This window comes from Ptychodera flava, chromosome 17 (genome assembly GCF_041260155.1).
Source record: "Ptychodera flava strain L36383 chromosome 17, AS_Pfla_20210202, whole genome shotgun sequence".
Taxonomy (NCBI): Eukaryota; Metazoa; Hemichordata; class Enteropneusta; family Ptychoderidae; genus Ptychodera; species Ptychodera flava.
Window position 1 is genome coordinate 27444433 of NC_091944.1, and position 10846 is coordinate 27455278.

Sequence of the window (10846 nt, forward strand, 5' to 3'; positions counted from 1 at the left end):
CTTGAACAACAGCGCGTCACCCTTTTTTTTTCTGGTTTGAGGCCGGCGGCTGTGGCAAACTACATACTGATTACTATAACACCAAACCAAAACGGCTGAAGAGAAAGAAAATTCTTTGGGGCACATGATCAGTGACTGCATGAACAGTTTAAATGTTACTATATTGATAAAACTACAAAACTCAGTGTTATCCCCAGGCCATAGCGGTCCCGCTACGCTTTCGCCTCCCCCCCCCCCCGCTACGCTTTGATTCTCCCCGCTGCGCTTTAAAATATTCCCGCCATCCTTTAGTTCATACGCTCTGCGTAGCTACCAGCTGATGCATGCGTTGTCTACACATAAGCGCTCACTGCAACTTTTAACCTGGTGAAAGAGTGGAAGGTGTGAAGTATGATATGCATCAGATAAGTTGTCCGGAAGTGTTGAGAGGAACGTTAAAACAATAGAAGAATCGGCTGGGTTGTTCACAAATTTTCATTCCAGAGAACGACTATTACGACCAACAAAGACAGTATACATCGCGGACAAGTGTTCACAGAGGTAGGCGGTGTAGCACTAGCAGGGCCTTTGATCACATTCCCATGCTTTGATCAACGAAATGGACCGCAAAAGAAACAAGAGTTGACTGGTGAGGTTGATTATCATTGTACAACGATGAGTTTTGTCTGAGTACGATCACGATCACATTGCATAAATTTCAATATGGCGGCGGCCATGTTGGTCGACAGGTTTATAACGTGTTGACATTGATCCTGGCGTCGCGTGTGGTTCCACTCTGACACGTTCTCTGAAAGATTTTACACCTGATTTTCGAGGGTTTCTAGTTGTACTTAGTTCATGTCTTGTGATCATCTTGGTGGTATTTTTAAAATCAAGAATCGAACGACGATGTTCAGTGGAAGTAGAAGTTATGCGGGGGGGGGGGGGGGGGGGGGGGGGGGGGGCCGCCGCTGGTTGAAATCTATCCCCGTGTTGAAAAATTATTCGCGGTGTTTGTCGTTCAAAAATGATATAAAACTCAATTGCATTTGAATTGTGTAAAGCTTAAACTTATGAATTTTCCTCTTGTTGGCAAGTTTTGACAATTTATTAGCAATATATGTATTAATGAAACTCCAATCAGACGAACCATTTCTGCTCTCAAAGTTTCAATCTGAATCTTCTGTTTTAATTGCAATTGTAATTACAATACTGTGATGATTTATTTAAGTGTAATAAAGAGTTTCCATGATGTTCAAACTGCACACTTGTGTGTTACCATTGCATTTTGTTGTGAGTGTACATGTATGTGTGGATGCATGTGCAAGCTTACATCCATATGCAAATATAAATAATTATATGCAAATGATTATGAAAATTAGCCGCTAAGTTTTGGTGCTTTAACTGACCCTGCTCCCTCCCTTGAGGAGGAAAAAAAAAAAAAAAAAAAAAAAAGCCGCGTCGCCGCACCATTTTTTAAAGAAAGGCCTGACCAGAAACATTTCTTTTTTTTTTTTTGGCCTTGCCAATCCTCGCCTGCAGATGGCTCCATATCGATTTCCGTTACGCCGACGTGCAATGACATGCCGTCCATTGTTGTGCATACGTCACCATACAAAAGAGCGAAGGCGTTGGTCATTCCTTTCATTTACTCGGGACTCACACACACATCATTTGAATGCCAATCGCGGGGATTTAACAATAACCTCGGTCATTGCTCGTCATCGACACCACTCACCAGGCCAGCCCATCCCCAGTGCAACTGTGAACGTCGGCGGAATTTGCACCTACCTGGCTCACCACCTGTTGTCATGGTAACTTCGATACCGCGCGAGTGGATTTGAAGGCCAAGCTTTGACATCCAATGGTAAGTTTCTGTCACAGTCATTATAGAGAGGCACTTATCGACGGATGGATTTGCCTTTGCTTGGGTGGAGTGAGACGTATTAAGAAAGCTAAACACATTATCTTGGGACTGGAGTTTTTTTTACAGTACCTATTCCAGTTTTACATTGTCACTTCCCGTATTTGTGACTGATCCCGACATAAGTCCCGAAATACGAGCAAATCACAGGATTATTCACTTTTTGTATCAAGTGACGTAAGATAGCTAATGGCCTCTGTGCCTTTCATAACGTCGCATATAGTTGGTGTTTGTGACAAATATACCTGACGTCAGAGTCGCTTTCTGACAATGTTATGCAGGTCAAGCGGTTTGCCTAGTTTAACGCCGCACCGTTCTCTCACACAGAGAACAGCATATAGCATAGGCAGCGTGCGTCATAAACTCTTTAGAATACCCGAATAACGTTTCGTTGTGAGCTGTATGACTTCGCTTTGAAGGCGTAAAGCGTTGTGTTTGACATTCAACAAGCTGTACTGGCATTCGAGCGTGGGTCAGACGATGACGGGCAAATAAGGACCATGTTCACGAGTGAAAGTATTAAATTTTGAAACATTTCTGACAAACCAATAACGTAGAACGCAGCTCCTGATTTAGACGACCCCCAGGGTCCTTACACAATACCCTTGGCGCTGTACGAGACATCACAGAGTCACTGTCAATATTTACCATCCTTGCGCAATTATTTGGGTTCCACCCACAATATAGCTTCATCCCTAATAGTACATCATGTCGCAAATTCTACAATCTGCCTCGGGGTTTGCATTCTAAACTATTCGTTCATTTTTCAAGAAAAAATCTTTGAAAACGGATCTGGAAGCCCAAAACACTTTATTTTGAGGTTCACATGAGCACTCCGACGTAAAGCTGGAAATAAGTGTAGCTTTTTATAATATTTTCATTATACGAAAAATCGAATTCTCATACTTCTCGTGAACATCTGTTCAAATACAAAACGACCAGTCTTGCAAAGACAATGCATTGGGTTCATTTTGTAACGTTATTTTACAAATGAATTCAATCCCAGACCTAACATTCAGTCAATAGCAATGATATTTGACATTGCAGTGAACAATAAAATATATTTGACACTACGCTATGCACTAATATTTGATATTACACTATGCAGTAGTATTTGACACTACACTGTGCAATAATATTTGACATTACACTGTGCACATTGTCAATATAGCCTGCGTCAAACAGTACACTGTTAGTATAAGGAAATTTATTTTGATTGATTTGTTAGAACCAAGAACCATCTAAGGTTCCTCTCCATCGTTTGTTTATGGTCAGAAAGGAATTGATTGCAAGAAGACATATAAACTTGGCCTTGCATTAGGCATAGTTGATAGGAGTGCTGGCTCTGCTATCTCAACAGTAAAACATTTTCTATGGACAGCAAATAAGAAACACCATGTGCAACAGGTGGAACCCTGTATGCTCAAACTGACATTTGTCAATATTGTCAAATTTTTGCTTTGTGCTTTTTATCGTTTACATGTTTATATTTCTCGCTCTTTTGGTTTGAATTATATTTACCATGCGGTGTATGGCGGCCTTTTATGCATTATTTGTAGGAAGAAGGGTTATGTATGCACGGGAAGGAGTGAGGTGAAAAAACGGGAGGCTCGTTTGTGAACCACGGGGACTGTGTGTGAACAAATATACCGGAATGTGTATAGTCATTTTGTGCAATATGTTGAACATTCCTGACCCACAGAACAGTTGGAAGAATAGTCATATAATAAGTGTAATACTTCATGGCAGGCTGAAGCATTCAACCGTACCAGATAGATTTATCTTGTATTAGAATGCCGAAAATGGAACCTTCAGAATATCTTAACGAGCATTGAGGTTTGAAGCACTGCAAGCAACACACAATTCCTCTACCATGGAGGTTATTGCTCTCCATAGCTGAACCAAAACGACCAGTATTAAATCACAAATACATACCCATTTAAGAGATTCATTCAAAATGTAATCCCCATGTAGTATTTTTTTGTACATGAATGGCTTCATATAACAGAAGATCACGACTGCCGTGCCGGACCCATAATCCTATTGAATCCCATCACAATCGTTCTGAGAAAACAAAACCATTTCATTCTGACGAGATTTATTTTTCAGGGTATCCAGTTGTGTGATTACGTAACCCCTTGACCGGCCTAATTCGGATGAGCACAATGGCAAAAATCCAGGACATTGCCTGGTCACCCCGGACGTATGAGTTAAAGGAAGTCATACGTGAGTGTAGATTTCCTGTCCTGGTGAAAGTGACCACAGGATTTTACGCTTCAAATGAAATAGACAGCATTGCAAATGAACAGGTCAGTTGTATTGTAGTTGCATTTCAACTTTCGATTATTCTATTCTCTTCGTTCGCCCTATCGAAACGGCGTTCGTCCTTTCACACTTTTACTTTATACTAACAAGTTTACACAAGTCTTGTTTTACGAAATTAAGTCAGCTAGTTGGGATATCTACGGGCAACATAAAAGCAATACTTGGTTGACACATTTCGGTAGGAAATGGGTCTCATGAGCATGTTACGTTGACTGTAATAAAGTTAGACAATGTTTTATTACGTAACTATACTTCCTAGTCTATAAACCTGTTGAAGTTGTGCTGTGCATGGACCTACCTCATATGCATTACGGGAGCACTCATACCCTTAATGAGAGACATACTTATTGTCTTGGCTACAAATAACATGAATACCTCTAGCATTGGTTACTTGGAATTATCATGCAGTCGGTTACTTCAGATTTGTTTCATGTTAACTGTCTTGCTTGTAACCATAAAACGGGTCTTTTCTGTGAAATGCATTAGCTTGGAAAGTTGGAAATCTTGCATAGTTCTACCATGGATGTAAAATTTACACCCATGGTTCTACGCACACAGATATGCATACACACAATATACGTAAAAATCCATGGGTGGTAAAATCATGGCGCTGACGAGTTATCGTATTCTGCCATACAAAGAAAATACTTTGGATTAATTTTTGACATTCCGAGACATTACAAGAAAGCATGCCTAGCTTTACAGTCTATTTCACCACAAATTTCAGCTAAAATAAATTTAGAAATAATGATATTTGTTTAATCTATCAATAAATGTTTTGGCGCTTTGATAATATGAAACGCGGAAATGCTTTCAAACAGTCAGTGCTCTGTTTCGAGAAAGTTGTCTGGGGATATACAAATATATCCAACATACGTTGAAGGGTATTGTTGCTGGTGAGATGATTCTGCAAAAAATTTGATATGACCCGCCAACTAGTCAAATATCGATACTATACACATCAAAGGAAAAAAGAGTGACTGAATCTCAATTATCAGTCTCCAAAGAAACGGTGAATGTTATATTTTGATATATTCCGGCTTGTCAGTGCTACTCGCAGTTCACAACGACAACATGTACGAGAATGAACACCAGTATTCCGGCAAATGAAAGCAGTCATTGTACTTTGTGTTCAATGTACGTCATACACATTTTGGAGGGAAGGTTATACAAATAAGACCGAAATTTTACAGATGTATATAAACGTAGGAATGAGCGGGATACTTAGCAACACTACATCGCTTTCATATGAAAGTGTGAATTATAAAATAATCCAATCACAAAGTGTGTCACAAACAGGAGAATCGCAATGGACCCTAACTTCTTTACTTCCAAATTCTACTTTTTATCATCAACAGACTTGTTCTGCTGTTGTTGCACTTTCATATTAAAGCGATGTAGTGGTTTGCGCTGTGAACGCTTAAAGCATCCATGTTTTAAACATGTGTAAGATTTCGGTCTTGACTATATCTATCTTCGCGGATGACGTACATTGAACAAGCAAGGCAATGGCAGAAAAGTCTACCATCCACCCAGCCTTTTTTACGTAACGTTGCTAACTACACCCCTCATTCCTGAATTGACCTTACCTTGTCGAGCGGTACAAGTTTGACACTAAGTTTTCCAGCATGTTGCCATTATTCTTAAAAATTCATTAAATTCCCACTGTCTCCACCCCATAATGCCTTTTTCTCGTCCAGATTCTACGGATTCATCGGCTCCAACGACAACAGAGAGTCATCGCAATGGACAAGAGAGGGCGCTACTTCAGCATACCGGTCCAGTACAGATTCAGCAAATTTGACTTACTCAGAAATGGTTATCCCGGTAAGTTACCTGCACAACCACATAGTTGCCACATTGTTTCAATAATGTATATTATTTAGTAAATTTGGTATTCAAAAGTATGTCAAAAACTGAAAAATACTCGGAGGATGTTTTAGCAATAATGCAATTCAACATTATCTAATGTGTATGTTTTGTACTCCGTCTCCTCGCCTGTTCTTTCGCATATCCGATTCGGTTTTTTTATCTGTACATAATAAGCTGCCTTTCGGAGACTGTGAGCCGTACGTGTACGAACAAAAAGCTGTTTGCTTGCTCCAGCTTTGCTCCATGACGCTGATATTTCTAATTAACCTACAGAGGGCGCCTCCAGGCACTTGTGGGAAATTGTCGAAGGGAATGCGCTTCCGTTGGACGTGCGATTTGCTTCTCAAAACGAGCTGGTCTTTGGTTTGAAGTATATAGACGACAGCGTCAGACTTGGCGACAATTTTGGTAAACTGACACTGATCAAAATGTATGAGGAACACTATTTACAAAGCAATGCGATTAATGACGGTAAGTTTTCTGTGTTTTGCCATAAAAGAAGCCTGAGAGTAACCGATTCTTATTTCACCTTACCACCTTTTGAAGAGAAACTGGACAAATGAAATAAAGTGCGTATGTCTAAGGTCATACAGTTGCTTATCATGCATTTTGTCCGACACGGTCCAAGAGCGTTTCGTAGCAAGCAAACGTGTCGTTGACCTTCACTTCAGACCCTACCAGTGGGTCTGAGCGCCCCCTCCCCGTTTGAAGATGTTTGATAGTTTGGGTTACTTTTTTCGTTGTCACATTTTTGACTCAAGACTTGTAACTTGATTTCTGGCGGAAACCATATCGGCGTTTGTCTAACCATTTGCTTACTTTTGAACGCCTAGCGAGATAAACCCTATCGACTGACTTTGAACAACGCCAGCTTTAATTGCTGGAAAGGAAACGATCGCCCTAATCGTTTTGGTTTTTTTTTGGGGGGGGGGGGTTGAAATCCATGCACATTGCCACTGGCATGGGTTTGAATGCCCTTACTACTCAACAAGTACGTTCTGTGCTCCAAACAGATTGGACTGCTTTGAGGTCAAACAATTAACATTTCGCCCACTAGGTTCACATTCAGGCCCAAGGCCGTCCCCTGGCCTGGCGCAAGATTGTGATACGGGAGTCTTCGGTAATTATAAGGGGATGGACAGGGGGAATTTAGGTAAACCTTGTTCTCTAAAATGTGAGTCTGCCCTTCTCTGCTCTCTAAAATGTGACCCTCCTACTGTCCCACGTTCCAAACTTCAATCTCCGCCATCACTGTGTGGTGATAGAGATATATTGCAACATGATTATAAACTTGTCACTGTTGCTTACAAGAGAAAGGAGTCGGTGTATTACAAAAAAAAATTGTCATGGAAAACCAAGGCTGACTCAGAGGCAACCTAAACTCTGTAGTGTGATCGTAGTAGGCCCTATAGCATATGTACGTCTCAGGCTGAAAACTCAAAGCTTGACATTATTTCATCCGTTAGCCATAGACAGTAGACGCGAGATTTACCGTCTACCATTGAACATTTTTCTTTCAACATGCAGGTACTCTCGACAAGACTGTCATCAACATACCGATGTACTCAAAGCTCTGTGTAGTCACCGGTCAAGGCTTACGAAGTGGTAACCGAGACAAGTGGAAGAAAATGTGTGCTATCTTTGACAACGCCGTGAAGAAGAAGGTCAACTTCGACAAGTCGCCCGGAAATCTTGGTGAGAGAACATACTGTACATGCTTCTAAAAGAAGTTTTGTGTCGTATAGGATGACCACGTGTATGAACAAATTTTGTTTAATGGACAGCACAAAGGCGAAATTTACTCGTACAATTAGTAACTTAGGAAAGACTTGGCAGAACCACAGAGTAATATCATAGACAGAGTGGCAACAGCCATTGTTTAAGGCGTGAAGCGGTTACGTAAGCAATCCATGTTGCCTCGCCTCACGAAGCTCTTGGCTCTCTTTTCCAAAGAGTGCCGACCATGCACCCTTCGGTAATTTCCGGATTTTCACCAATTGTTAAGCGAAAGTATGTTCGACAAAGCTTGTGTTGTTGTTGTCGTGTGGTGCTGATCGGAATTGATGTGCTGGCGAAAACGGGAGTGTTTTGAGCTTCAGGAAAGTGGGTTTTACCGTTTTAAAAATTCCTCTCATATTTTTATGAATATATAATGAGTGTGTTTGAACCAAATTTGAAAGTCTTTTATCGATACTGTCTGGTTTTACTCAATGGTTTACAGTCAGTCATACCGTCTTTTACACGTGCGCCAAGAAAGGACATGTTTATGAAACTGCTGGCGTGTTATGTTTTGATTGGCGTGAGGCAGGTGTTTCTGGCCTATGAGCTCACAAAGTAACTATGGTTGCTACGCGACTGGCAGTACGATGCCATCTCGTCGCATGTTTCGCATAATCTCGTGTAATTATCAACCGCAAACGAAGCCTCCGAAAAGTTTAACACCTTTTAAGCTCATTTTAATATGAAAAGCCAATAGTCTACCGAGACGACCATGGAACAAAAGGCATGCAAGTGTTGCCACTCTGTCTATGATATTACTCTGTGGCAGAACGTGATTGATGAAACCATCCTTCTAGTGCTGGTGTAAAATAGTTAAAAGACAGGAAGCCTGTATATTGCCGGCAGCATTGATGTTGTAGAAAATTCAGTTGTATAAAAGTACATACTTTCTTCAACCTACCTCACTCATACACTTATCACTTTGCTGTAGGTGTGGGTTTGATAATAGTTTCCGTTAATCCTTTTCCCATAGTTTCCGTTAATCCTTTTCCCACATTTTCAGATATCTCGCTGTTTTCGCAAGGCAATCTGAATACACTCGAGCAGAATTTCTACGAAGAACTTGAACCGTACGGGACTCTGACAATCACGCCGAGGTCGGGAGGATCAAGGACTTCAAGAGATGCTCAAACGAACCCTCCGAAGTTGCCAGAAAGGCCCGCAAGCATCAAGAGATCGCCCGATGGCTTTCGTGCAACAGCGCCATCACCGGTATACGTACCGAGTCTGTCGCCCTCTAGGGTCGAAGAAATGAAAGTTGGGCGATATAACTTGTACAATTCCTCCCCGTTTCGTCGACACGACGGCCGACCTTCTACGTTTTCGGCGGCGACAGCGGCATCGAGTGGCTTAACTCCTGGTAAATTCAAGGCGGTAAAAATCGACGGGAACTTGGAAAGAAAACACAAGCAGAGACGAACGAGAACGGACGATGAGAACAGGAATATACGACCAGTACAAAGCCTACGAGTTCGCAAGAAAGTGTCCTTCTTTCTGGATGATATTCCACAGATAGAATCAAACGAGTACGAGACATTGCGACAGAGTTTTCCGGTCGACATCCCACCACCGGATTACGATATGAACTCCATGGAAAGGCAACCGGCTCCAGATTACGACATGGACGCCATCGATGGAAGAAAGATCAACTCAACGACGTCCGGCCAAGTTGAAAAGCAGGACAGTGAAGGGGCAGGATATCTGGTACCGCCCCCACCTGTTAATTCTGAAAGACACCCTAGCCCATCAAGAAATTCGTCGGCGAAAGATTCAAAGGACACCGTCGAACAAGGCCCAAGTATGTCTCAATTACTGGCTGAGCTTACCGTGGCTCAAAAAAGATTGAAGAAAGTGAACCCGGAGTCCCCCCAAAATGGACAACAAAACGCGAGCGAGCAGGGCTCGTAGTTTTCCCCACTTCCCCGGGAGTCTGATGTCCAGAAGTCTAAACTTTGCCCCAGATAGTGTATCTGTGGGTGCCTGACATTTCTAAACGTGGAGCATTAACTCAGCTACCTTCGCGTCAAATTTAACGAACAGTGAAAGTTTTGTGTCGGTGGAGTTTGATACAATGATAGACACCAAGAGGCGGCAAAAGTTCACTGAAGGCTGCAGTACTTTTGCATTGCCATGCGCTGGAGTAAACGTCAAATGCCAGAACTCTTTGGTAGATATCACCTGTAAATTTACATACATTTAGCCTTTGTGCTGAACGTACTGCCATACTCACCAAAGAATCACTATTTCTTGAATATATCGAAGAACTCATGCCTAAGCTTTGTATTTACTCTAAGATGGACAATTTTAGTGAATTTGTTGATTTTTCAAATAATCTACTTTAGGGGAGATGTAGACTAGACATTTTGAAATATGAAAATCAGAATATACTAATTTTATCGTTTATCTATTGTCGAGTACTTTCGGTTTTTACTGGGGATTTCTATCAGAATTTTGTAATGAACAGTGCAGTGAAAAGCGAAATAATGTGACAGGAACAAGAATAGCTATTCCACCGAAATTTCACGATGATGTCGGTAAGATGAGCCATGCCGCACACCATGTACTGAATTGCTTCGGAAATTCAACTTATTTCAGCTATGATACTATCTGTATGTGTAAAGTGTTATGGTATTTACAATGGAAATGATCATTGCCAATAATTCAACTGATTCAGAAGCCTTTTTGAGCGCACTGGTAATTCAACATCACAATGCTAGAAAATAAATCATTTTAAAACCTTACTCTCGGATAAGCTCAAACTTGTTACGTGTGACCAAACGTTTCTATATCTCTTCCCACGATGCTTGAAATTCGGAGCCAGAAATATTCCCCTGAAATCTGTGTCTGTACGGTAATTATTATCATGAAGAACTTTGCGTTTAAACTTTCATGAGTTTCAGTCTTATGTTGGATTCAGAATTCGATTCCACGGTACAAAGACTTGGAAAAAAGGAAAGTTCGGCAAAT

At 41.2% G+C, this 10846-nt stretch overlaps 1 protein-coding gene across 2 annotated transcripts; it reads left to right on the forward strand.

Annotated features, from left to right (window-relative positions):
* Window positions 1-269: 269 nt before the first annotated feature.
* On the forward strand, window positions 270-10620 carry LOC139115933 (uncharacterized). Of its 2 annotated transcripts, XM_070678366.1 has the most exons (7): window positions 270-628; window positions 1522-1846; window positions 4013-4212; window positions 5929-6055; window positions 6374-6571; window positions 7628-7795; window positions 8883-10620. In XM_070678366.1, exons 3-7 carry the CDS (start codon window positions 4060-4062, stop codon window positions 9785-9787), a joined length of 1551 nt encoding a protein of 516 aa, XP_070534467.1. In that variant the 5' UTR covers window positions 270-628; window positions 1522-1846; window positions 4013-4059; the 3' UTR covers window positions 9788-10620. The 2 variants fall into 2 exon arrangements, with proteins under 2 accessions (XP_070534467.1, XP_070534468.1); XM_070678367.1 differs by lacking the exon at window positions 6374-6571 and having other exon boundaries at window positions 271-628.
* Window positions 10621-10846: the final 226 nt, after the last annotated feature.

Coding starts and splice junctions, on each gene's coding strand:
- LOC139115933 (XM_070678366.1), top strand. CDS start 4,060: ATGAGCACAATGGCAAAAATCCAGGACATTGCCTGGTCACCCCGGACG. Junction 6,572..7,627: donor AAGCAATGCGATTAATGACG/GTAAGTTTTCTG, acceptor TTCAACATGCAG/GTACTCTCGACAAGACTGTC. Junction 7,796..8,882: donor CAAGTCGCCCGGAAATCTTG/GTGAGAGAACAT, acceptor CCACATTTTCAG/ATATCTCGCTGTTTTCGCAA.